At 40.5% G+C, this 26,941-nt stretch overlaps 1 protein-coding gene across 1 annotated transcript; it reads right to left on the bottom strand.

Moving 5' to 3' along the window:
• Positions 1 to 8,542: 8,542 nt before the first annotated feature.
• LOC139646033 (uncharacterized) lies at positions 8,543 to 10,573 on the bottom strand. The gene has a single exon (XM_071521930.1). The coding sequence runs from the start codon at positions 10,571 to 10,573 to the stop codon at positions 8,543 to 8,545; it is 2,031 nt and encodes a 676-aa protein (XP_071378031.1).
• Positions 10,574 to 26,941: the final 16,368 nt, after the last annotated feature.

The following is a 26,941-nucleotide window of genomic DNA, read 5'->3' as shown; positions in this document are numbered from 1 at the left end:
AGAATCACAACTACAAGGAATGTACAGGGATTTGTCTTGGTGCAGAGACTTATTTACAATGTTAAATTCAAATACATTTGAAACCCAAAAACCTAATTTTGGATGATACAAACCCATGACTGCTGTCATCATCACTGCCTCATTTCTCTGAACATCAGATCTTCATCTTCTATCACCTTCTAAGTTTCTGATCACTGATTGATTTATCCAGAAAACATAAGAACTCTTGAGGGACTATTGCAAAGGCTTTACTGTCCATGCATTTTAAACTTTGTAGATAGATAGATAGATAGATACAAATGTCTAATCTTTGTGCTTCTTAATTTTTGAAGTGACACAATTGTAATTGTTTTTGTCTCCAAAGTAGATCAGGCTATGGGCCTCATGTGTAAATTAGCTCTTAACACCTTGTGTAAAACGGACAAATATGAAAATAAAAAAGCCCAAAACAAATAATATAGAGGTTATTAAGAGGTGACTTAAAAGAACACAATGACATGAATTTTGTCAGCCTCAGCTCCTAATACGTCTTATTCTTTTGAGTTCAGTGGTGGAAACAGGACTGCCATCTTGTACATAGAGCTGCAACATGACTGCATTGTAAGTGTGTGCATCCTCCAGTAGATGGAGGGAGAGTGTTTCCTTCATGGTTCGTGTGTCTGATCAGTGGACAAAAAAGACCTGCAAAGCCCCATGAGCAACCCAGGGAATCTCTCTCTCTCTCTCTCTCTCTCTCTCTCTCTCTCTCTCTCTCTCTCTCTCTCTCTCTCTCTCTCTCTCTCTCTCTCTCTCTCTCTCTCTCTCCCTCTCTCCCTCTCTTTCTCTCTCTCACACACACACACACTTTGTCAATTTTTTTCTTCATCTGCCATTTCACTTTCTCCATCTCTTTTTCACTTTCTCCATCACATGCTTCATGAGCAGCTCTTACATGACTAGTTCTCTAGTCCTGGGTTGACTCCTTCACTATCATTAGTTTGCCAGTGCAGTACATTGTAACTCTGGATAGGCAGACATGAATGCGAAATTCTGCCAAAATTCATACAAATTTTGTGTGACTTGGGTTTTAATTTTGGAGTTGTTATGAAGAGCTGTGGAATGTGTGTGTGCGTGCATGTGCATGTGTCGCGTGTGTGTTGTGTGCCAGCGCACACATTCATGTGTGTGTCTGGATGTGTCTGCATGTAATTGCACGGCAGGTAGAGGGTAATTTGAGTGTTTTTCCTGTATATGTGTGTTTTTTGTGGGAGGAGGGAGACAGGAACATAAGTGGCGATGACTCACCAGTCTTTTGTGACAGTGGTGCAGAGAGAGTGCCTTTCACCCATTTCTCTCCCTTGGGGCTCGCATACAAAACAAGAAATGGGGAGAGGAAAAAGAAGAAAAGGAGAGGAAGATTGGGTGGTGAGGAGCATTAGGGAGGAGTGGGGGCATGGATAATGGGAGAAAAAAGGAAGGAGATGGGGACGAGGGTAGAGAGCGAGAAAAAGAAAGAGAAGGAGATGAAAGGAGGGAGCAAAAAGACAAGGGTTGAAGAGATCATAAACAAAGGATGCGGTATCAAGGGAGAGGCCTTCGCAGTGCTGCCTCTGTGGTGCTAATGGTTGGTGAAAGCTTGGTTGATGAGGCATATTATGTAGCAAAGATTATGTTCAACATTGGTAGTTTAACAGACAACAAAATTAACGAACATAGCAGAGTGAGCGGCAGTGGTGAGGTTCAAAATATTATGGGAAAAGATGAGAGAAGGCTGTTTTGAAAAGCTATGATGAGCTATGATGTATGGAAATGTTCAAACATTAGGTTTTGACTCTTGGAACAGGTTTCACAGTGACAGACATATCTCTAATGAAATTATCAGTTATTTGGTTTGCATGCTTCCAATAGATGTTTTGCCAGGTGAATCTAGTTTTGCAAACTGATAAAGCCATTATGTGATGGGCCAAGCCCAAATGCACCATTTATAACCAAACTATTATACCATATATCATATTGTGGACCTTGAATTCTTGTAAGAGGTCATTTTCTTGCCTTTGCAGCCTCCCCTATTGTTCAGTTAGAGCATGGCTTTAAAGCTATGGTGGCTGGATGGTGATGAACTTGTTCCAAGTTCATAGTGATTAGATATCCTGACATGGATAGACAGGCCATCCTGTCTTGCAAGTTCAGTGTCTAAAAATAATAGAGCCATTTAACATAACATGGAAATAATTGTGACCATAATGTGGTGATGATGGCAAAACGGTGGGGGAGTTGAAGTATGGGCTGTGGTTAGTGCCACCTCCCGGAGAAGTCAGAAGAGAAGAGGAAAAGACATGGTCCAAACGCTGTTTCTATGCAGCGTGCATCAATCACGCTGCGGTCAGCGCCTTGAATGGAAACTAAGCTATGGGGTTTATCTACTGTATAACTCTATGCTACCTTTTTAGGCTATTAGTTTTATTAAACGATGGTGTCTATGTCTCAACAACAGTGCTTACTTCATTGATACATAGCATTGACAGCTTCTATCAACAACAGTGCTTTTATGACGGCGGTGGCGCTTATCCACACGTTATGTGTTAGCGACGTAAATCTCTTTATTTCTAGGCTATAACGTCTGTAACGCCGCCGTGAATTAACCAACCACATTGCTACATCGCTACAGCGTCGCCGTCAGTAAGAGAAGCATGTAACCCATCCATTCAAATTTTAGGCAGTTTTATTGGTGGTGACTCCACCATCTCCTCCTCCAACTGTGCCTGGTACTAACCACAGCCCATATTGAAGATGGTACTAACCACAGCCCATATTGAAGAGCATTGTCTCTACATGCTGCTGACTAAGAATGGTGTTTAGCTGGTAGAAAATCCAGTACAGCAGAATTGGATGGCCCAAGAGGAAAATGTGTAGAGCAAGCTGAGCAATCAAAGTGATGTAATTCAGACAGCAGTTATGACCTTTCAAAGCTTTTAAATGCAAACTACAATTATAATGCGCCCATCAGGACGCAGTATAATTGAATATTGAATATGGCCTTGGATGCTTAACTCTGTCATCTAAAGCAAAACTAAGCAAGCGGGAAAAAACAATAACAAACATAGCTGCAAATGCTGAGTCTGCTGTGCCCATATCGGAATGCTTTTTTATTAAAGGAATGCTATTTCAATATGGAAGGGGTCAAGAACTTTATGGGAATTTTCAAAGTTTAGGCTTTGAGGTCCTGAACAGCCGGACAAATTACAAAATGATTGAACCTTTAAGCTGTTAGCTCATGGGTAATGCGCACTTTCACCAATCAAACGGAGCTGACTATAACTTTATAATACCCTGGAGCATGTAAATCAAATTTCATGGTATTTGGTCAGCCAGATTGAGAGATATAAATTGTTTAAAAATACCAGTTCATAGCTGGTTATCTAATCCCCTTGTGTACAAAGTTTCATGATGAATGGACAAAGTGTCATGGTGTTATTGCCAGATACAGTATGTAAAAGGCATTAAAGGCATACTAGGATTAGGATTAGGATTTTGCTGCTTGTGGTTTAACACAACTTTCAAAGTTGACCCCTCCTCCCTGTGGTTGCCAGAACAATAAAAACCTACATAAAGTACAGCGAGGCAAAACGCCAAGCAGACAACGCTCGTTCCAAAACGAGAGTGAATCTGTTGGCTTTCACCTGTTGGAGAGTATTGAAGGAGTATTGCTTTCTTATCCCACTCTTTACTTGGTCCACCATGCCATGTACAGACTTTGGTGATGATTTGTCAAATATAGAGAATCATAATTGCTTTTCAAATTCACAATGGCAGAAAAGGCATCATGGCAAACCTTGATGGTCCAAGAACTAAAGTGCAAATAAACACATTCACTGCACCAGGCCGACCATAACTTTGGGCAGTGCTGGTCATTTACTTTCAGTATGCAAACTATTGTATTAGATAGGCATTATTGCAAGTTTGACCACTATACATATATACATACATTATGTATAGAAATGATTGTTTAGGTAATGTCAGGCTGACATTTGAAGTTAAAGGACGTGCCAAAGTCCTACCGCTGTACAAATACATTTTCTTCATTGTTTATTCGAATTATGAATATCTTATAGCTGTATTAACCAAATATTCAACAAAGAGTGACTGCAATAGTGTAGCACCACCAATGGTTGACAGTTCTCAGTTTCTGGTTTTCTAAATACATGGGCTTCTCAGGGCCAAAAGTGATGAATTGCTTTGCTTTCTGTGCTTTTGTCTTTTCCGGCAGAACCTGGATGTACACCAAATTTCGTGCCTGTGAGAGTTCGGCTTTTTGAAAAATTCGAATTGCATTTTAATTATAGCCACCCATCAGGCAAAATAAAAAATAATTACACTAAGTAGGTAATGTTATCTAAAGCTTGACACACAATTACCCATTATGTTGCAAAGTTTCAAGTCTCTGTTGTGTAGCATCTCACAGGAATGTGAATGTGGGCAGGGGAAATAACTATGTAAATAGCAGCATCTCAATAATGCTTTTGTTGTCCACTGCCTGGCAACAAGGTCTGAAAGAGGACTTTATAATATGGCCTTTTTTTCATACAATGTGTCAAAACCCTCTGCCTGGACCTCATTTGTTACCACAGGACAGCTGCTTAACCATATTTCCAGGTCTCATACATTTGAAATTGCTGAGGGACAAATCCCTGGAATAATGGGATGGATTAGCCATTTTTCATCTTAAATACTCCTTCATCTTCGTCATGTTCTCTTATCTTACATGTCATTTTCTCACCAAATAGATTTTACAGGTTTAAAGAAGTTAACAAAAAAAGAACTGAATTCACACTTGTATACAGATATGTACTGTATGTATTATGTGTTTGCATTTATGGTAATGCAAGTAAAGAAGTGTGGCCTAGAATTTGGTTCAAATAATTGTTAGGCAAAGTCATTAAAGGTGCATTTTAACATCAATAAATCATTACCACATTAATTAGTATAATTACTGTGAACAAATGAGACTAAGACTAAGGGGATTGGCAGACTCTATCTGCCTCTACTCTGCAGTTTAAATTGTGTGCTACTGGGTCGGATTTTGGGGGGAAATCTGCTGGATTGCTTTATGGCACAAAACAGGAAATGGGCCGCTGTTCTACATGGCACATAGTTTTAGCTCACCTTGTCAGAATGCATATTCCTTTTTCTAAAAGGGTGTTTGTGGCTCTCATCCTGGTTGATCTCCAAAACAAAGTCATGCTGAGCGACGCAGAGGAGGAAACTTGTGACAGGAGGCAGCTGGGTTTATGGGAAATGCTCTTAATTTTGAGAAACACAACCAATACCACTGGTGTGAGATAGAGGCTACCAATCACTTCAACCAATTATACCAAAGTATCCCAATTCATTTGACAATGTTATATTGGTGTTAACGCTAAACATTGCACCTTTATCAAACACTAGGAAGGGAAAAAATGAATGAGAATCTCTTTCAGATCACAGCAGATGTGAATATACACAATATTTAGATTTTGTCAAATGAATTGCTGATGATATCTTTAATGATTGCTTTTAATATTAGAATTACATGAAGTGAAACTTTTCAAGTTTGCACAGTAAAGTCTGGCAAAGTTGGAGGCTTGTGATATTAAAAATAAATTACAATATATCCGATTTTGGACTGATTTAGTCTAAAATGTATTTTCCCATAAACCACAACTCAAATTTTGTGTACTGTTTTGTCCACAAAATTAGTAAATTTGGTTTCAAAATCTGTGATTTTAGTTTTTACAAATTTCATTCAAGGAGATTTGGTAGGATGAAAGACAGCCAATGTATTCCACTATGATTTTTTTGTAGAAATGTGTCACATTACAAAGAACTGAGGCATCACACTTTGTTCACAACTTTTGTTTGACTTTTCGTTGTTTTTAGAGTGCTATCATCCTTAAGGCAAGCTGCCACAACAACAAACACCATACTCCCTCTCATCGTCCAATTGGATACTTACAAGGTGCAGTTAAAAAATCTGGTTTTATAACATGGGGTCCAAGAATCACTCGACAAAAAGCCAAGATATAGCCATGAGAGGTGCAATATCTTTCCAATCAGGTGGTTAGCAAGCTGGTGAGATATATTAACATTACTATCATATCATATTCACAGATTGCTAACAGTTGTCTGTGTTTGTACCCAATAACAGTACAAACATACATAAGGTTTGTTTTGATGCCGAACAACAAGAACCAGAAGCACTTTAAGGAATTACAGCCGAGGGGCATACTGGCTGTATGAGCTGAGTGTGAGGGGGAGGCATGGAAACAAGATATGGCAAAACCGGTCCACCAAACACCTTTCCACCAGGCGATTGGTTGGCTCCAGGCAGGAGCTAACATGACTCAATCATTATCTTGAATGCCAGCAGCTAAATTACTATACAGCTCAAAGAGAATTTGTGTGTGCGTGCATGAGTGTGTGGTCCTGCGCAGTAAAGTGTACAGATGGATGACTCATCCACCAATCATGTGACTCATCAATCACTGCAGTTACCATTTCCCTCCCTCCTTCTGAATTTTCCCCTTCTTCAGTGATTCCTCTCCTTCTCACTCTCATAGGTTGCTCTGTATTTTACTTACCGTTCTTTTTGATTTAGTCTTATAATATTATAAACACTCTACCTCTAAAGGTTTTTCTTTTTTTCACCTCCACATTGATGCTACTGCTATTGATGTGCTAGCTGTAACTAGGCTTCAGCTCACTGATAGTCTATAATGTGTGTTCATTTGTTTCCTTTAGTTGTAAATCAAGCATTCTTACTATGTTTGCTACTATACAACATAGCACTCTCCAAAAAGCCATTAAAAAAACTGAGCTTTAATAAAATAATTGCTTTTATTTTTTATCTTATAGCAAAACTAGTAATCATCATGCTGTTATTTACACATTGCACGGGCATATTTATTTCACACTGTACATCTTACAATGCTAAAGGTGACATCAACAACAACACTCTCCTTTTACAAGACAGATGGCTTCACTGTGGACACAGTGGCCCTCCTCCTTTGAGATTTCATTTTTTATGTTCACAGTTTAGTCAGAGAAACAACCATCTTGATTTCTCCATACTGTTTTATTTTTTCTCTTTTTTTTGTTCATTTTTTTGTTCATTTTTTAAGATGCAAGTAGAAAGACGTGCATTTAACGGTTTAAGCGCAATCCCTGACTCCCCGGCCTGAAACTTTTCTATGAATTTCTTCTGAAAATGAACAAAATGTTTGTTGCCTCTTGGTTGATATCTGTTTTTAACGCTTTTACAGGCTGCAGAACAGATATTGTGACTTCAAGTATTTTTTTGGAAAAAAGGAAAAGTAGAGATAATGGATGAAAAGCAAGACAAATGAGAAGTCTTACACCAGTGGCAGCAGAACAATGTGTGAAAACGGCAAGACATTGGTGAGTAAAGATGTTTTTGAAGATGAGAGTGAGGACTCCTAAATGAGAGAAATAAGAAGGACTCCTAAATGGTCAAGCCAGGAGTATTGTATCATGACAACCAAGTGATAGTGTTGGTGATATTGATGATGGTGATCTGCCATAAATATGTTTACATAATAACTTCTAGATCCCAAAATGATTGAAAACCCTTAGTCCACCAGGTTGGAAGTGTTCAATGTTGAAGTTTGTGCTTTTGGAGTCCATAGGGTTTCTCTATTGGGACAGTTTGCAATGATAGTAGTATTATGCAATATGATATTTCCCTTATATAACAATGGTGCTTGTAAGGCAAAATTCTGAATCTTGAGTTTGAAAAACTGAAATGTGTGTATTTGGCACCTTTTCAAATTGCAGCTGTTGAAAGTTGTGTTGATCCAATTTGGAATAAGAAAGGCAATTACACACATCAAATACAACAAAAGTATTCTATGACTGTCAACTTTTGACTATAGCAGTGTTCAGTTTTCCATCACTGTTATATTTGTGTAGCTAAGAAGTCATTGAACTACTTTAGTTTTGTACTATGCCATACAGAATATAAACAAAGGATACAAAGTGATGTTGTAAACATGGGTCTCTTACAATGGGCACGTTTGCTTGTGAATGTGTCAAAATGTGATTGTGTGTGTGCGTGTGTGTGGGTGTGTGTGTGTGTGTGTGTGTGTGTGTTAATGTGTGTGCATGCGTGCATGTGTGTCTGTGTGTGTGTCCTCTAGAAAACTCTGAAATATGCATCAGAGATTGACCTGAATGGAGGCAGACATACACCATGGTATGTTCTGTTTCAAAATGTAAACTGAGCAAGAGGCTGAACATGGTTACAGGGAGCTGAAACTGAAACCCCTTCATCCTCTCCCTGACCAAAAAATCAACAAAAACTACAGTGAAAAAAACAACATAAAAGCAAAACTTTTTACTTCTTGACCCTTGCATTTCCATCAGGCTCAAAACACAATCCTCCCCTCCCATCCCCATCTTATCTCCTCTGAGTCTTTTTTTTTTTTTAATCTCTCTTTTAGCTTTACTCCAGCTATCTTTCTCCCACCTCTGTTGGTCCCTCTGTTCTGACAAATGTCCAAAAAGTCTCTTAATACATTCTGCGTTTCATGTAGATCCTCTCGATAAAGTTCTCCAGTTCCTCCTCACTGTCCAGCTGAGGCACCAGCCCGTCTTCCTCATAGTCATCTCCCGGTGTGACTTGTGGGTAGTAGTAGGGGGGTCGCCTGCCTCTCCTGGTCGTGGATACTGGTTTTGGGGGAGGTAGGGGTTGGTAGGTCCGTGGGTGAGGAAGGATATAGTTAGAGATATAAGGGGTGAGAGGCAGGCGTGGGGCTGGCTGCTGCCTCCAGCCCTGTCCGCGGCCCTTACCCCCGGCCCGGAGCCTGCGCCTCGGGGGCTGGAGGTCAAGGTCCTGGGGGCCGAATGGCTGGTCTCTGGAGGGGGGAGGCTTACCATAGTAGCGTGGTTTGGGATATGGGAAATAAACGGGGTAGTAGGCTCGATATGGCTTCTGGTAGTATGGATAGGAGGGGAAGGCTAAAAACTGTTTCTGGGGTTTATACCAGTAGTCAAGCTGCTTCTGAGGCTTATACCAATAGTCCTGCTTGTATGACTTGACTTTATCCTTTTGCCATTTCTTGTTGGACCTGTACATGTAAGGGGCCTTCTTGGGGTTTTTTGAGGCTGTGTAGTGGTAGATAGGCGGAGCAGCCAGAGGAGGAGGTACCAGAGGCCGGAAGCGCGGGGCGACAGGTTTGATGTTGGTTGGCTGCAGCTGCAACTCTTTCCTTTTCTTCTTTTTCTCCTCCACATCGCTGATAATCTCGACCACGTCGTCAGCAGGCAGGTGCAGCTTGCTGCTGATCTCAATCAGCCTGTCGATCATTTGCTGGTCCAGGTCGTCGTCGTCGCCGATGACCTCCTCGGAGCGCTTGTCCTCGGCGGTGTTGCCGGCGGCCCCCATGCTGCTCTTCTGCCGGGGCTTCATGTACGGCTGCTGTTTCCTCCCCATATACTGCAGCAGCATGTCGGAGGCGATGTCTGCCAGCCTCTGCTCCTCCTCTCTGGCTCGCTCCGCCTCCTCCTGCTGCCTGAGCACCTCCTGCTTCTCTGCGCGCGCTCTCGCCTCCTCTTCCACATGGGAGAGGCTCTCCTCTTCTTCCTCGACCTCCTCCTCCAGCTCCTCTCCCTCGTTCTCAAAGTCGTCCATGAAGTTGCCCCCCTGGATGGGTTTGTTGCGTGTCTGCTCCTCCTGCCAGTGCAGCTTCTTCCCTGCGCGCGCTAGCTGGGTGTTGTATGCCTTGTAGCCCTTCAGAGGAGGCAGGATCTCGTTATCTTGGAGACCCAAGTCAATGTTTTGGAAGTAGCCTCTTATTTTGCGCTGCAGAGAGAGCTCATCACCCTGTGACATGGAGCTGGGTCTGACCTTCTCTATCAAACTGACTAAATCGTTTCCCTCCTCTTGCCCCTCTTCCTCTTGTTTCCCTCCATCCTCACTTCCACTATCAACAGGAACCCCCATATCCTCCACCAACCAGCCTTGATCTTCCTCTGACCTTGTATTTTCATCATTTTCCTCCCCTTCCTCTAAGTCACCACCCTGAGCAGCCATCAAACGGCCTACCATTAGGCGTTCGATGCCCTTCTCAGCCTCTCCCCCCTCCTCCTCTTTAACCCTTCTCTCTCCCTCCGTCTCCCCTGCTCTCCTTATCTCACCGCCCTCCAAGCTTCCCATGGAGAGCGGTTCCTCACTCTGACCCGCTCCCCAGTCTCCGTTTCTGCTCTCCTGAATCTCCCTTCCCCCCGGGTGGTCCAGGGCCTCCAACAGAATGGCTAGCACCCTGGCAGGGTCCGTTGGTTTATCTGAAGGGTTATCTTGACCCTGGCCCGGGGCCCGGTCTGCCAGCGTGTCGACAGGGCTGGAGAGACCCAGGGGCGGGAGCGAGAGGAAGGGGGTGAGGCTGTCCTCTTTGCGATCTGTCCGGGTGCGCCCCTCCACCCCTCCCTCCCCTCCTTCACCCCACACAGGGGCGGTGCCAGCCAGCTGTGGAGTGACAATGAGCAGGACCAATAGGATGAGGTGGGCTGTGGAAGGGGCGTGACGACAGGTCATGACCATGCAGAACTGGCAGGAGGGAGGTTAAGCACCTGAAGAAGAAAGAAAGAAAGAGGGCGGAGGGAGGAGGAGGAGGAGGAGAGAGAGAAAAATTTGAGAAATTGTGAATGATTCATAGCGGAGATGGCAATACACTTTGTGGCAGTGTCTCTCTGGAATCTGGTGTGTGTGGAAGTTCAATTGCCATGCATTACATTACTGCTATTTGAATAATTTCACACTGTACAACAATTCAGTTATAAGGTAGCCCATGTGTGAAAGTATACGAGGATGACTGGTAAGCAATACATAACTGGCTTTAAGATCAGAACATATGAATGGAGAATTAACATAACCTACTCAATTCTAATTTGCATAAATTTGGACCGTCCACCATGAAGCAACCATAACGAAAATCCGTGAGGATTTTGAGCAGTTGGTCTTTTTAGATCAAGGTTAACATGCAGCGAAGTGCTTTCTGGTGAACCATGCCAGATCCAACAAAGAAAGTTGCACGTTTCTCTTTAAGGTAGATAGAAGAGTTAGCGATTTTTTTCCCTCTGAATGTTTTTGATGGAATGGAATGTTCCAGTTTTAACATTTCTCATTAGGTCGATTTTTGCCATTGTTGTGTGACCTCGAGCTGTCTGGAGACATGGAGATGAAGGTCTGGTCTGACCGTAAATACCATAAACCCCATATTGGTCAGTGGTGGTTCTTTCGATATTTACCATTCAAAATGCCCAGGTTATTCAAGGGGAAGGTAATATTTTGCATATAGCAATTCCACTATGAAACTAAACATTAGCCCATTTTGCCTGTAATCGTGCGTTAACCGGGTCATTATTTTTCCACCGCGCGGACGAATTTGATGGAGAATATTGAATGGTCAGATATATTCATGTTTTTCCATGAGATTTAACTGAGTAAACTACCATAACAGTAAAAAGACACGTTGATGAACTGACTGTTCAGTCTCAATTTCAAAATTAAAGGTAGGCTATTACAAAAAAATGTCTCACCTCTTCCTCCAAACCAACCAAGCCATAACGCATGCAACTGCCATTTCAAGCGCACAACAGCTACTTCGTTTTAAAATACAGAAAATAAAAATGAATCCGAGATATCTCTATTTTAGGAATTTTTGGATTTTGGTATTCCGTGCGCCAAAGCGATGTGACCATGAGACTGGTATTAAGGCTGCACGCACGGAGAAGTCATGCGTAAAGCCGGTAGCTACGGCAGGTTATTTAACCCTACGGTCCCTGAATCGTCCATCCAAATCGTAATTGAGCACGATGTCATATTTCAAGAGATAAAGCCTTTTTACGCAAGGGACGGGAAAGCGGTTCAGAAAGAAACATGGCTTTGTCCTTGTGTAGTAGGAGCATGTTTCTGAAGTCCTCCTCCTCTGTGGCAGACAGTGGTGGAATGCAGTCAAACACAATTTGGGGCTGCACGACTCAACGTGCAGCCTAATTCTCAACTATTTCTATTTTTTCTAAACTAGATCAGCAAGGTGGGAAACGAAAGAAATCAGATTAATAAGGTAACTGGCCTGCCGTATAATGGTATTGTAATTAGCCAATTCACCTGATAATTAAAGTATTTTTCTGTTTGCTGCTTGCTGTAGTTTTTAAATCCTAAAAAAAAAATGACACACTTCTTGGTTCCATTCTCACTTGAAAAGACCGAAAATATCGGCTCCTGGCACGCGCACACAGATATTCATTAGACATAATTGTTTGCGCATTCTGGTGGCTTTATTCTTCACCCACCTCCCAAATAAACGATTCCATTGGGTTCCTATATTATCAGTATAATAATATACTAATAAATACTTGGGATTGTTCAGCAATATCGATTTATTAACTTATTTTAAACATTAATCCGATTGAAAAAAGCATTGGAAAATGGTTAAAACAATATTTATCGATTAGCCAAAGTTACAAATGTATTCACTTCCACGCGGTAATAAAATGATGATAGAAAAACGATCACATACCTACTTAACAAATAGCAAACAACCAACAATCGGTGTAGAAACGCATAGGTTAATTCTTCTGGTAAACTTAGGAGACTGAAAAAAAATGCATTCTTCCACACACCACAAGCCTCAAACATCCCTCTATTCCTCCTGTTTTCCCGTCCAGACAAAAACGAATAATACTATAAAAATGATAATAATAATAGACTAATAACAATAATAACAATAAAAAATGTCCCAAACCAACAAATAAGGATGGCTTGGGTGTTTCTGCATGATAAGGAGTGAGATTTCGTTCCACTTACCTGGAGTCCCACTGGGGGGGGAAAGTGGTGAAACTCACAACGCGGGTAAAGCCAAGATTATTTCATTAATAGTGGATCAACAGAGAGAATTTCTGTCTTTTTCCCCCCGCTCTCTTCAACCTACAAGCAACATAAAAAAACAAACTGGTGGTGCTTTATTTGGTTGTGTGGGATATTTGTATCGCAGCTGAACTGGTACTAATGTACAATTGAGTGAGTGTTTTCAGCACCGCGGTCAGCGCAACTTTATTGTATATACCCTCCCCGGACCACGTGACCCCCCAACCTGCAGGCTGTGCTGACGTCACGTCCATTGATAAGAATGTTGGTGTCGAGATGGAGCTGTGAGTCTAGGCTGGCCCCAGCTGATGAATGAACGGAAATGGCATGAATGAAATAGTACTTTTCCTCAATGAGAAGAGAAAATTGTAGAGATAGAGCTGGTACGCAGCCATTTTCTTTTCTCGCATATTAAAGGTTGGTGTGCAGCTTCTTCCTCCCTTGTTCCTTCCTTCCTCTCTTCCAGTTTGTTTCAGATTCAGGAGCAGGAAAAGACAGAGTGACCTCGTTCACAGCTATCAATTAGGGTGATTTGGTGACGTGCTCCAAAGAATCAATGACTTGCATCTGCAGCACACTCCAGAGCCCTATTCCTCTCACAGCCCGATGGTTGGGCTTTTGTTTGAGGTGCCCCTGATCCTCTGTGGCTGGCCCATGGCCATGGGAGCAGCCGTGCTTTGCTGCTCAATTTCTGCCCAATTTCCTGGCTTGCACAATTTTCCACCCCTTGTCTCACATCGTTTCTGGCTGCTCTCCATCTGTCAACAGCAAATCTGCTCTTACACCATGTTCTCTCATTATCATTGTCTATCACATCACAGAGACACAAATCAATAATTTTCATCTATAACACAAATCAGCACATGTACATTTACTGCTGGGAAATCTGCTTTGTGAATTGGTATTATAATTAGTGGCTCTAATTCTTATATGTTCATTATTGATGCCTACTCAACGAGATGAAAAATGCAGCAAAATGGACATGGGTTCATTTTTTTGTTGGAAAGCACTAATTGGTGCGATGTGGAATCCACATAAGCCTGTCCAAAGGTTATAGTCTTGCCTCAAGTGCCACGATAAGAATTGAACGTTTCAGCTTGCTGAAGTAAATAACTCAGCGGGTTGACATAAGAGCAGCTCAGAGCGATGCTTTGTTTACATGACCCACTCATGTGAATTCACCTGTGCTCCTTTTATCATGTTTCTTTCTGCTCTATCTATTTATGTTGCAATATAAACAACTTCACCTCTGCTGCCATTCTCTTTTGGCTCTGGCTAACTTTCAAGGTCTGCACTAATGGAGCATTTTGTACATTATGGTTCAAGGGCAAATACATACGGCTGTGTCTGGTACCCAGCTTATGAAAAAGGTGCTCTCATGTTGTGCTGAACTTAAAGACAGACCTGCACTGCCATTTCCGGCATTCTTAGAGCTGTTATTGAGAAACACGTTCATCTGCAATGTTAAAGCTGTGCTCATTTACATATGCTTCATTTGTTTAGTGCCCAGGCTTTTGCGCTGGCCTTGTCTGCCAATAAATGCAGCTGTCAGTCCTCATGGGTTAGTCTGCACTTCATCATGGCTTTATGTGACCAGATTTGAAATCAGATCAGGTTTACACTATGTCACAGATTGTCAGTGGCGCAAATCAGTTAGCTCACTATCCATTATAGTGTGTTTGTGTGTGTGTGTGTGTGTGTGTGTGTGTGCGCGCACGTGTGTGTACATGCGCTGTAACCTAATGCCTGCACTGTGTATTCAGCTAACCACAAATAGAGATTCTATATTCTCCATTATCTTCTAAGGTTAATTGGATATTAGGAGCGCAGACATCACAGTCACATGAGTCAACTTTATGAAGCACTTGAGGTGTGGCCTGATTTAAAATGTCACGCTCTGCTGATGTGAACATGGGATTTTGCTGCTTTATATCTAATTAGAATATTTTCAGAGGAAGAAGACGTGCATATCGTCTACAGTCTGTGTCATTTTAAAGCCATCACAGACAGGAGGATGATATGGAATGGAGGCTTATCAAAGAAGCATCAAAACAAACATTCAAAAAGCCCATAATGACGCTGCAGTGACGACACAGTAATATATGTTTGCGAGAAGAGGAGGGAACACTTTTATATCCGATTCCGGCAAAGAAATATGCTCACTCTCTGACTGGAAAACTAGCTGAAATTGAGGCACTTATCCCTTTGAGCTTGTGCAATACCAAAATGCTGCTTTGTTTTTTCTTTTGAGATGGGCTTTTCTCTTGGCCAGTGTATGTAAATATGTGTCTTGTGTTTGCAGATGAAATATGCGCAGATCAAATGAAGTTGTAATTTGTTGTGATAGCTCCAGGCACAACGTAACCTCTGTTTGATTAGATTTTGTGCAAGGGACTGTTTGCTGCAGAATGTGATGTGTTTGTAAGGCAATCGTGTTGTTGTGTGTGTGTGTGTGTGTGTGTGTGTGTGTGTGTGTGTGTGTGTGTGTGTTGAAATGCTTGATGGCAGCAGCAGGCTTGGAGAGGTAAGCATGGAGCCCGAGGGCAGATGCTGATATAACGGTCTGGCATTATCAACTGCCACTCAGCATTAGTGGGCCCCTTACCCTCACTCCATGTCCGCACCCCCGCACTGACTCACACTCTCCCGCCTGCTTGGCCACTCACATAGATTAGCAGTGGTACACCGTGCTTGCATTTAATGGAATACACACACTCGAGCACACACACACACACCGCACAGTAATAGTTCCCATTCTCCCTCTCTTATGCTCTCTCTCTGTCTCTCTCTCTCACTCACACACACACACACACAAACATAAACGAACACACTTTCTCTCTCTCGTACTGTAATGTACATTATAGACAAATGAACCTTTGGAGGAGGTTGGGGCATGCTGTTGCTACTGGTTCCCCTGTACAAACTGCTGAGACAAGATAAACAAGCGATGGCTATAATGTGGATGGCCTATTGTTCCATTTAATTAACCTTCTTTTTCTCCACTGGTAGTAGTGGATTGGGGAGGGGAGACGGGGAGGGGCGTGGGGGGTCGTCAGGCGAAGCTGAAAAATCGACACGCATCAGATGAGGAGGGATCAGGAGTGATGAATTCCCCAATTTTTGCTGACATATTGGCCATAATTATGGTAATGCTGGCTGGGGGTTTTTCAGCAAGTGTGCTAATGCAACACCCTCACACAGAAAGGGTCTCTACCTGGAAGTGATAAAATAGAGCTGATGAATAACAGAAGCTTTTCCGCCCACACCACTTTGTCAGGGGAGGGAAGGAGAAGTAATTGTAGCATGAGGTTCCTACAACACAATGCATAGCCGGCGCTTGATGGTGTGTGCAGCGAGGACCCAGGCGCCCACACCATGATCTACAGTTTCATCTTTTTTCCTTTGTGTGTTTCAAAAGTTGGAATCTGCCACAAGCTACATTCACCTACACAGTCTACTGGCATGCATGTCTTGTGTCTGTGTGTCAAAGGAAAATTAAAGGGATATGCAGTTTTTTAAACAACCTGTCTGATTTATGATTAATAGCATCCTTTCAGTCCAACCAACAAGCCCTTGTGTCAGTGTTCTGGTTGTAGAGATACTGGAAGCAGACGTTGCCCATCCAACCAGAAGAAGAAAAGTCCATTCCCAACACCAGAACTCTCTCTTTATCTCTCTCTCTCTCTAAGCAGCTGAATATTTACATTTGGATAGTATTATAGCTGTAGAATATCTTGCAATTCAAGCATGCAATGCACAATGTATAAACAGGTTGGTGCCAGTGGGAAATTTATTCACATGACCAGCCCATGAAGGCCTACACATTACTCTGCTCACTGATAGATTATAGTGTTGCGATCTGAGAAATCGATTCTTTATGTGGGAAAATGGGCGTTATGTCACACATTTATGTCAAGTCTATTTATTGAGATGTTATATCACTACCTTGAAATGAGTGTTATACCATTTCAATTCTATTTGATATTGTTATGCTATTTGCTATTATATACTATTATATATTGTATACAGTTTCTGTTAATACTTTCAATGGCGATGTGTATTGATTGAGTATTAATACCATTAGTCAAATGTACATTTCAGCATATGGTGATTAAGTAACGTGGCACAAGCAACATACAGTAACTGCATGTTGGACTTATTATCCTATGTTACTACTTATTTACTGCTCTGTAACATTTTACAGAGAGGCCAGGACACGACAGCCAGTATGAAGAGCGAACGCTATCATGTCTTGGTTGAACACTGTACATTTTTCACACTTCACAGTATACATTTGTCCTGCACACAACTGTGTAGTGGATTTAAAATGTGATGCTTTGTCATGGTCATAGGTTCACCAGCTGTGCACGATTACAAATTGCTAATTATTTAAATTTTAAAAAAAAAGTTGCATTTGTACTGCAGACTTGTGCGTGCTCTAGATGTGATATAAACCACAGAACAGCAGAAGGTAGAAAACTAAAAACTGAATTAAGAAAAAAACAACTAACAAACAAGAAAGAGTCCTGAAATGATTTGAGAATACAGACTCAAACCATTCTCGATTTCACACTCCCAAACCACTAAAATTCCTTTATATTGCTGCAACTAATGATCTATTTCTACTGTAGTTTTATGGTGTGCAGCATTATGAATGAACACGACTCCCCTAGCAAGCAATGGGTAATGGGTTAACACCGCTACCTTGATGAATATGCTATTAACAGTAATATTTGATTCTACATGCCAGTATAAATGATGGGAGAGAGTAAGCTCAAAACAATGGCTGAATGCCAACTCTTTAATGCATAAATTAGGCCTATGAGAAGAGTTATGGTGGGAGTCCATGGACCCCTTGGGAAGCGGATGCTGTCTGAATAATGTGTGCGCATTGTGGTGATTGTTGTCCTATTCTCTCATTGTCTGCAACTTAGGAATTATTTACCATTTGAATATTAGCTGTAAGATGTGCGTCGCAACCTCTGAGAAACTGGTGGCGTCAATGACGGATGGTGTTGCAGGCCGGGAGCAGGCAATGAATTTGGAGTTGATGAGCCGACTCATATCAGAGCATGCGACATCAGTACTCGCCATCAATCTCCTCCCCTCTCTCCTGTAGACATCTGGCACATGCATCAGCAAACACACTATTGAAAGTGAATTGAACCCAACCCTGACACACACACACACACACACACACACACTCACAGTCTCAGAGGCAATGCTACACATTCAAGGCCCCATGACAAGGCACTAGACCTGTATCAAGCTGCTTGTAGTACAATAGAGCCTAGCATGTAAATTTCTAATAATAATAGCTTGCATCCACGTCATGTGTAATCACTGCGTCACAGAAAACAGATGGCATATATATGCACATTGCATATTGCACATATTGCAAACCTATATTAACTATATACATATATTAACTAACAGGCACCAAATTTCAATACCCAGCCCTAGGTATTAATGTGAGCCATGTTCATTATCTGAAAAACAGTGTGTTTGAATGCAGTAAGTAGTAGTATTAGTAAGTAAGTAGTTTTTACAGTTTTTTAGAGCAGAGTGTGCAAGTTAAACGTCTCAGTTGTGGACAACCTCCAGTATTTTCTATTTAGGTTCTACAAGGCTTTGTGTCATTATTTTATCACAAATATCTTTCTTATTTCATTCTAAAATGATTAAATTAATGGTAAAAAAAAAAAGCACCATTTTTATAAGATGATAAGTTTATGATTTAGGAAGAAAGTATTTTAATACCTTGCTAGTTTTCATTCTTTGTTTGCTCTGCTCTTTTTTGCTCTTATCACTAGGTACATACAGTATTTCTCACTGACCCTTGTTAATGGGTTAGATCCCTGTATTTAGTTCTCTGTGCTGCAATTCTAAAGCTTTTTGCAACTTTATTTTTACGACCAAACTTGTGGAAAACATTAGGAAAATGTAATGCGTTTCTAAGAGCACAGTCGCGCGAGGGTGGGGAATTGTTTACAAGATGTCTAACTCCCTCATGCATTAACAGCAGTGTTGTTGCTGCTTAGCAGGCCCAGTAGAGCCTGTGTTCATGACAGAGAGTCTGTTTTACATCACAGTTGTCTACTATTCTATTGGAGGCTGGTGAGACAGTAAGGTTAGCTTGACCTATCCAGTCCTGAATAGGGTTAGTCATCCTTTCATAAAGACTGAATCCCAATTGAGATGTACTCACTACAGGCTTCTGTTACATTCATATCATTAATATTGTCAATTATGACAATGAGAACATAGGAGGATTTGCATGCAGACAGGATTCTGTCAAAAACTGCTTCTGTAACTTAGTGAGTGACTGGGGCAACCTATATGTTTTCAATATGGTTTTTTTTAAGCCTAAAATGAGCCTTTTTATAAGCAAGGATTTAATAGGCTTAAAAACTTGTCCCACGTGTCTCTTTGGTAATACAGCCTATGTATAGCGCTAGTTTGAATTGACCCAAGGTCAATTGATTTGAGAATAGAAAATTAACCCTAAACTCAAATGTTTTTTTATGAATTTTGCAGTTTTACAGAAATGTGAGCAATGACTGACTGACCTTTCTTGAGAATTTGACTATAGACTCTATAACGCTCGTCTGTCCACTCCCTGTGCCTTATGTTGGCCACCTCACTGTATGTAGGCCGAACACCCTTTGGAGGTCGTCCTAATGAACGCAGATACAGGCTCCACACAGGCTCTATACCGCGAGGCAGACAAACAGAAGGAAAGATGAGTCCTCCAAAACTCCTTGTTGAAATGAAAACTGTTATCGGTTATCAGTGCACCACCCGACTGGAAGGGAAGTAATTTGAAAGCCGTTTGAAACACGGTAATTTGCCGGTGTGACTCATCGCAGACACCTACAGCGACAAACCTCTGATCCTCCAAAGGAAGAATAGGGTAGCACAACAGTGTGTGTGTGTGTGTACTTGTGTGTGTGTACTTGTGTGTGTGCCTGTGTGATAGACCAACAAGCACGTGTTTGAGGTTTAAAGATAGAAGGATATAGGAGGATATGTAGCTTCAATCATGCAATTGCCCAAGTGAAGAATTGAATAATTATGAATCATAAATTGTATTTCCTGCTTTACTGTAGTAGGCCTGTCATTTTTCAGATCCTGATGTTTTCATATGCTAACCATGAATTAGTATCATTAAAATGTTTTGAACTGATTCATACAACACTGCAGACTTTCAGTGTGTATGCTTTGTACCAGCATGTCCTGGTTTAGCAGGACTTGATAGATGTTTGTATTGATAAATGTCCTGATAGATGTCTCGTATGGATTTATTGACATTGCATAAAATGGGAACGTAGGTTTAAAAGAATATCCGAACACCGAGACACTGAATTATCCACGTTTTGATAGCAGACAGGAAGTCAGGGAGCAGTTAATACAATTTAGCTGCCAACCTGATGGTATCAGTGCAAAATAGAGTACGCTTGCTTGAGGTGTCAGGGTGAGAGAAATCAAAATTATCATGATTAATGCAGGATACGATCGGACAGAGTGTAATCAGTCTCTCGCTTGGTTATCATTATCTCTTCCTGATTAATTTTTGCTTAAGATTTAAAATGAGACATCGAGCTTCATGGCGCTGGGCATAAAGGTTACACTGCACTTTGCATCATGGACTTGCTTTAAGAAAATAATAAAAGGCTACAATTGCATGAAGGACTTGAACATGCAAGATTAGATCATTTATCGTCTTAAAATTTAAATGAAACATGTTACAATGCCAATGTCAAGTGAAAATATAATGAAACAGGTGCAATCTGGCAATTAGATAATCAATGTAATCTGTATGTAATGTATATGTAATGTAATCATTATCACCTGTGAGCTGAAGTTGGCCATCACAGTGCTATGAACCAAATACACAGGAGTCCTCTCTAAATGTTCCTTTTAATACATTAGTCAACCATGTACAGGCAACTTGACTATATCTTAAGGGGCGACTGGTGCTGATTGTTAGAAAGTGTTTTTCAGAGCATCTACTGTCAACTTGTGTTATTCAATGTGACTGACCTGTCCAGTTTTATTAGGTTGTCTGCTCCACATTGCAGCAATGTTTTGATGGGTGGGATAAGAACTGCACTTTAAAGTAGGTGTTCTTCCTCTTTAAAAGGTTATTTCTCTTCTTAGAATATGAGGTGCCAGCCATTTAATTTTATGCATTATACCTGTATGTTTTGCCAGGGAGATGGGCTTGTTGCCAGTGATTCACACTGGTTGACTCGTGCTTAAAAGACAAATACAGAATTGTTGGTGATAAATTCTGGGGAAAGCGTCTTCCTGAGGTGTTGTGATAGTTGTAATGTAGGGATTAGTTTAAGGAATAGGCTTCACTATTTAAGGGTATTATAGGGCACAAACCCAAGGTAAACATCATAATTCTATAAACTACTTCAATGTGTTTTTTAAGAAAAAAATATTTTCTGGCTCAGTCACTGCTTTGCACCTGCAGGCTTGTAACAGGATTATAAGTGTGTTTTACACCTGCATAGTTGGTATTGCTACACTTTTGTTTCACTGTGCCCATGTTGGTTCCAGGTTCATCACATGAGGAGGCCACTGGTGTGTGGGAAACGGCACTGGTGTGCATCATCATTTGCTCCTTCACTGTAAGTATTAAATATCAGTCACTGAAACGATCCATGTTGACCCACAGTCAATATGGGCCTTCAGTGTGAAGGATGTTTGTGTTGTGCCTCCTCATTCTGTTCACACACCACTCCACTGAACTGGGCGTTTATTTTGATATGGATGATTTGCTAAAGATTGTCAAAGGCAAAAGTATATTTATTTTTTATACCTGAACACATGTCTATTTCATAAAGTTGGTTGGATAAACCTTTAGGGGAACATCTCATTTTAAATTTGTCATTATGTGTACAGTACATCTGCTCCTTCTTCTTCTTCGTGTAAAACTATATGGGCAAAATGACCAAGACAGGTCATTACTGTAGGCATTATCATATAAATAAACCTTACTATATATTTCAACATTGTTTTTGATGTTGAGCATCTTTTTGCATCCTGCATTGCAATACATTCATAATGCTTTTGATCGTTATTATCAAATATCCCACATCATTGACTTCAAACTGTGCGTATGCCTGGTGTGCAGTACAGTTTTAAACACGCATTCTCACATCAAGTTTGTCTTTTATAAATTATGAGCTTGAAAGTACGCATTTCTCTCTGGTTGGAGTGCAGTTCTCAGATATTGAGCATCAAAGTTTTTACATCCCATCGAGCAAAACCGTTATGTACTTGCTATCTTTTAAATGTTTAACCCAAAAGTACAAATAACACCACACAAGCATAAAGTAACATTCCAAGATCATGAATATCTGGATAACTCAATTTCGTCAGATAATTCCAGGCTCACGAAATCCCAAATTCTGCATGGAAAGAGGTCGACATCTGTGCATATGTAATGAATTTGCCGCCTTTTTCAGTGATAGGATTGTGAGTATCAGACAATCTATCAGTGCTTCCTTGTCTAACAGGAAGGTTATGCCTCCATTTCCTTCATGCATAAATAATGTAAGTAATATGGAAAATTTTGCTGCTATTGACTGCACAACACTTGAGGACACTACACAGGTTAAGTCGTCCACCTGCTGCCTTGACCCTCTGCCGACAAGCTTTTTTAAAAATGTTTTTAGCTGTTTGGCGAATGAGCTATTGCAAATTGTTAACAGGGCTCTTTTGTCTGGTGTTTTACCAAATGTTTGAAAACTGCTGTTATTAAGCCTCTGTTAAAGAAGAGTTGCCTGCATGCCTCTGTGATAAGTAATTACAGACCTATTTCCAATCTCCCTTTTATTAGTAAGATTCTGGAAAAAGCTGTCCTCAACCAGCTTAACAGCTATTTAATTTCAAATGCCCACTTGACCATTTCCAATCCGGATTTAGACCCCTCATAGTACTGAGACACTTGTTATAGTTGTGAATGATCTTTGTATGAACACAGATTCAGGCAAGCTTTCTATCCTTGTACTTCTGGATCTTAGTGCTGCATTTGACACTGTTGATCACACAATATTATTAGATAGACTAGAAAATTGGGTTGGACTCTCTGGCCTGGTCTTAAATTGGTTCAAGACCTACCTACAAGGCAGGAACTACTTTGTGTCTATCGGTGAATTTGTCTCTAAAAGGGTCTCACAGGGTACGACATGTGGAGTTCCACAGGGCTCAATCCTTGGCCTTCTTTTATTCAACCTCTACATGCTTCCACTAGGACATATCATACAGAAAAATAGCATTCACTACCACAATTATGCAGATGACACTCAGCTCTATATATCTCTTGCTTTGACTTTGGTCCTGTAGATTCTCTGATTCAGTGTATTGAGGAAATGAATGACTGGATGTGCCAAAACTTTCTTCAGCTAAAATAAAGACAAAACTGAGGTAATTATCTTTGGTACTAAGGAAAAGAGGCAGTCAATTAGGGTTCACCTTGACTCCCTGTCTCTCAAGAGTAAAGACCAAGCTAGGAATCTTGGTGTTATTATGGATGCTGATCTCAATTTTAACAAACATATCAATACCATTACAAGATCAGCCTTTTATCATCTTAAAAATATAACCAAAGTACGGGGTCTTATGTCAAAACCTGATTTAGAAATGCTGATACACGCTTTCATTACCAGCAGGTTAGACTACTGCAATGGTCTTTTCTCCGGTCTCCCCAAAAAAACTCTGGGGTGGTTACAGCTCATTCAGAATGCTGCTGCCTGAGTTCTGAGTAAGAACACAGGACACATTACACCAGTTCTTAGGTCACTGCATTGGCTTCCAGTGTGCCATAGAATTGATTTTAAAATTCTGCTGCTTGTCTATAAAGCGTTAAATGGCTTAGCTCCAAAATACACTTCTGACCTGCTCTTAGGATATGAGCCACCCAGACCTCTGAGGTCATCTGGGACCGGTCTGTTAGTTGGTCCCAGGGTGAAAACTAAATCAGGTGAAGCTGCTTTTAGTAATTATGCTCCCAATTACTGGAATAAACTTCCAGAAGCACTGAGATGTGCTCCCACTGTCAGCTCTTTTAAAAGTCATCTCAAAACATTCCTTTTCTCTGTGGCCTTCTGCTACATCATCTGTATGTAGATGTAACAGGTGTTAGCTTTATTTATTTATTTTATTTCTTTTATTTATGTTTTACCTATTTTATACAAAATTATTCATCAATTGGCGTCATGAACAGGATCCCAACAGGAGTCTAGAGGAACTCTAGTGAGTAGTTTCTCTGCTCTGATGGGATCCTCAAACCTGTATTGAGAATTGAATGATTTCTTGAAGTTTATAATTGTAATTGTTTAGATGATTTGTGTATTGTTCTAAAGGAACATTTCCAAGTCCTATAGGGGCTGTAGGGTCTGCCTTTAGGGTGGGGTAAGACCACTGGAAAGACTCTAGGCTCCTTCAAAGAATCCTTCGAAGAATCCTTCAAGATCTCATCTAAATTGATTTGCTTTTGAGAGGAAAAATTGAGGGAGTCACTCTCAGAGAAGTTATACTGGCTGACCAGAGGTGTTACCAATGTAATATAATTTGATGTATTTTTTCTGTTTTATGTGAAGCACATTGTACTTGTCTTGTGTATGAAATATGCTATATAAATAAAGTTTGCCTTGCTTTGCCATATACGTACATTGTTTATATATAAGAGTGTAACAACTGATTTTGTTTCTTTATTCGATGTCTTTCCCTTACAATGGAAATCACATTGAAAAGCCTGCAGCCTGATCCTCACATCCAACACTTTTTGTTGTTTCTTTTCAAATCGCAGAACTGAGCGGTGGAATTACTCGAACGCCATCAAAGGCTTTCATAGAGCAACAGGACAGGAATGTAATCAATCAGCCTCTTGTTCAGGCTGATCTTTTACTGATCTTTAACTGATCATTTCACCAATATTTTAAATTGAGGTGTGTCAGTCATTACTTGACATTACATCTAAGATTAGTTAGTTTAAAGTTGTGTTGTCTGTCTTTTGTTATGATGGTGCATTATGCCTCCACATATTGTGCAAAGGTGACAGTGGTAGATTTCAGTGACAAAGTGTATAACCTTGATAATGTGAGCAATTAAGAAGTTTCCAGTATTAGGTTGCAACATTATGCTCACTTTTACACAACAGGCCCCTGGACTACACTCTACATGGTAACTACATTTTGTGTGTTTTTTGAAGGTCAAAAGGTCATAACTATGTTTTAGATTTCATATCAACAAAACATTATACCCATACAGTCCACTTCTGTACCAACAATACTTTTGTTGGGACAGAAGATAAACCTTTCAGTGCTTTTTCCTCATTTTCAATATTCACACAGTTTTAGTCACACAGGTCTTTGGCTTCAGCACATAGTGGTTGAATGTATATTTGTAGAGTGATGTATGAATCTGTCTAATGTCTGTCTTGCACTGTCCCTCTGGACTATATGTGAGGTCTTGTTTTTGTTGTATCATGTCAGTACGTGCTGTGTTACTATATAAGTATGAGCGCACCAATGCCACTGAAGACAAATTTCTGTTCATATATTGTATTTAGCAAATAAAGAGATTTGGAGTCTGATAAAAGGCAGGAGTCACGTCACGCAGAACAATTACTGATACAAGGCCATGGTAATTGGCTAATAAATGATCATTTCTAACTGTGATTAGAGCTATTTTGTGCTGTTCTGTGTTAAAACTGAAGATGTCAAAGATATTCTTAGATTTGAGAGGTTCAGTGTGCTGCCGGGCTGCAACGTTTTCTAGAGGACATCCCCAGACATTTTTTGATACTTGTGTATATCTCCATAACCACAGCAGACAGCCTAGTTTCAATATGTATTACATCACAGGCATACAGTGAGAACATCCAATACAACAAAAAAGACATAGCTCAACTGAGGAGCAATATAATTTCCACCAGCACTGCATGACAAGAGAGAGAGAGCGAGAGAAAGGGGGAGAGAGGAAGAGAGTTATTTTGTTTGTATGAGGCAGATCTGTGTAAGACAGGGTTACTTTAGTCATGTCAAGGTCATGAAAATATAACATAACATGTTTTGTGACAGTTGTGATTAATGAAAAGACTGTAACCCAACCTAATAACTAACTAAATTTGTACAATTAGTATATTACAAAATCTGTTTTCCAGATAATAGCATTAGCGTACGACATTTTGTCGAGACACTGATCTCGTGTTGTGGTTTCTATATATAACTGAGTTTCATAAAAACTTGTCTTGCCTTCTTTGTATCATTTCAACTCATCACCTTCTTCATTATGGCTGTTTACGCTCTTTATCATTTATTTTTCTTCAACCTCTCTCTCTCTCTCTCTCTCTCTCTCTCCCTATCTATCTCTCCTCTAAATGTTCTATTTCCATGAATGAGCATGGTTATCTGTGTGTGTCTGCCTGTGTGCTTGAGAAAGAATGAAAAAGATAGCATTGACGGTAGAGAAAGAAAGCAAAAGAGCAAACAGGGAAAGACTAGGCACGATATACAGCAGAATTTACAGGCTTTATTTATATTGTTATTATGATGAAAACAATGTCCTCTTGTGAAAAAAAAACCAGCAATCTGGCATCACCATCTTGCCAATTTGATCCATTAGATCTTTGCTTATAGGACTGCTACAGGTAAAACAGTCATGAGTGATTCATGGAAAGCTAACATAAAGATGTGTACTGAAAGAACTAAACATGTTTTTGTTGAAGGTGCCCTCATTTTCATGTGACAATAGTATTTGAACTGAATAATATTTGAATTTGAGCTGCCCTTTTTGTCCTAGGTGCCCTTCTCTTCAACAGCTTACACTGGTCAGCAGTGAGCATTTAAGGCCACATGACTGTTTTCATCCATAAAATCCATTTTTGTGGCACTACTGGACTACACAGTTCGTGGTTGTACTCAGTGTTGGGAATAACGCGTTACTGTAATTCCACTACTTTTGACGGTAACTAGTAATGTAACTAATTACTTTTTCAAATTAAATAATGCAATTACAATTACT

The sequence above is a fragment of the Centroberyx affinis genome, unplaced genomic scaffold, assembly GCF_046629955.1.
Source record: "Centroberyx affinis isolate AG114_WGS23_722 - 3 ecotype Tasmania unplaced genomic scaffold, CSIRO-AGI_Caff_v1 ptg000946l_1, whole genome shotgun sequence".
Lineage (NCBI taxonomy): Eukaryota > Metazoa > Chordata > Actinopteri > Beryciformes > Berycidae > Centroberyx > Centroberyx affinis.
This window is presented reverse-complemented; position numbering and strand designations above follow the sequence as displayed.

What these genes read in the sequence shown, in the direction of transcription:
- LOC139646033 (XM_071521930.1), bottom strand. Translation starts at nt 10,573, where the DNA reads ATGGTCATGACCTGTCGTCACGCCCCTTCCACAGCCCACCTCATCCTA.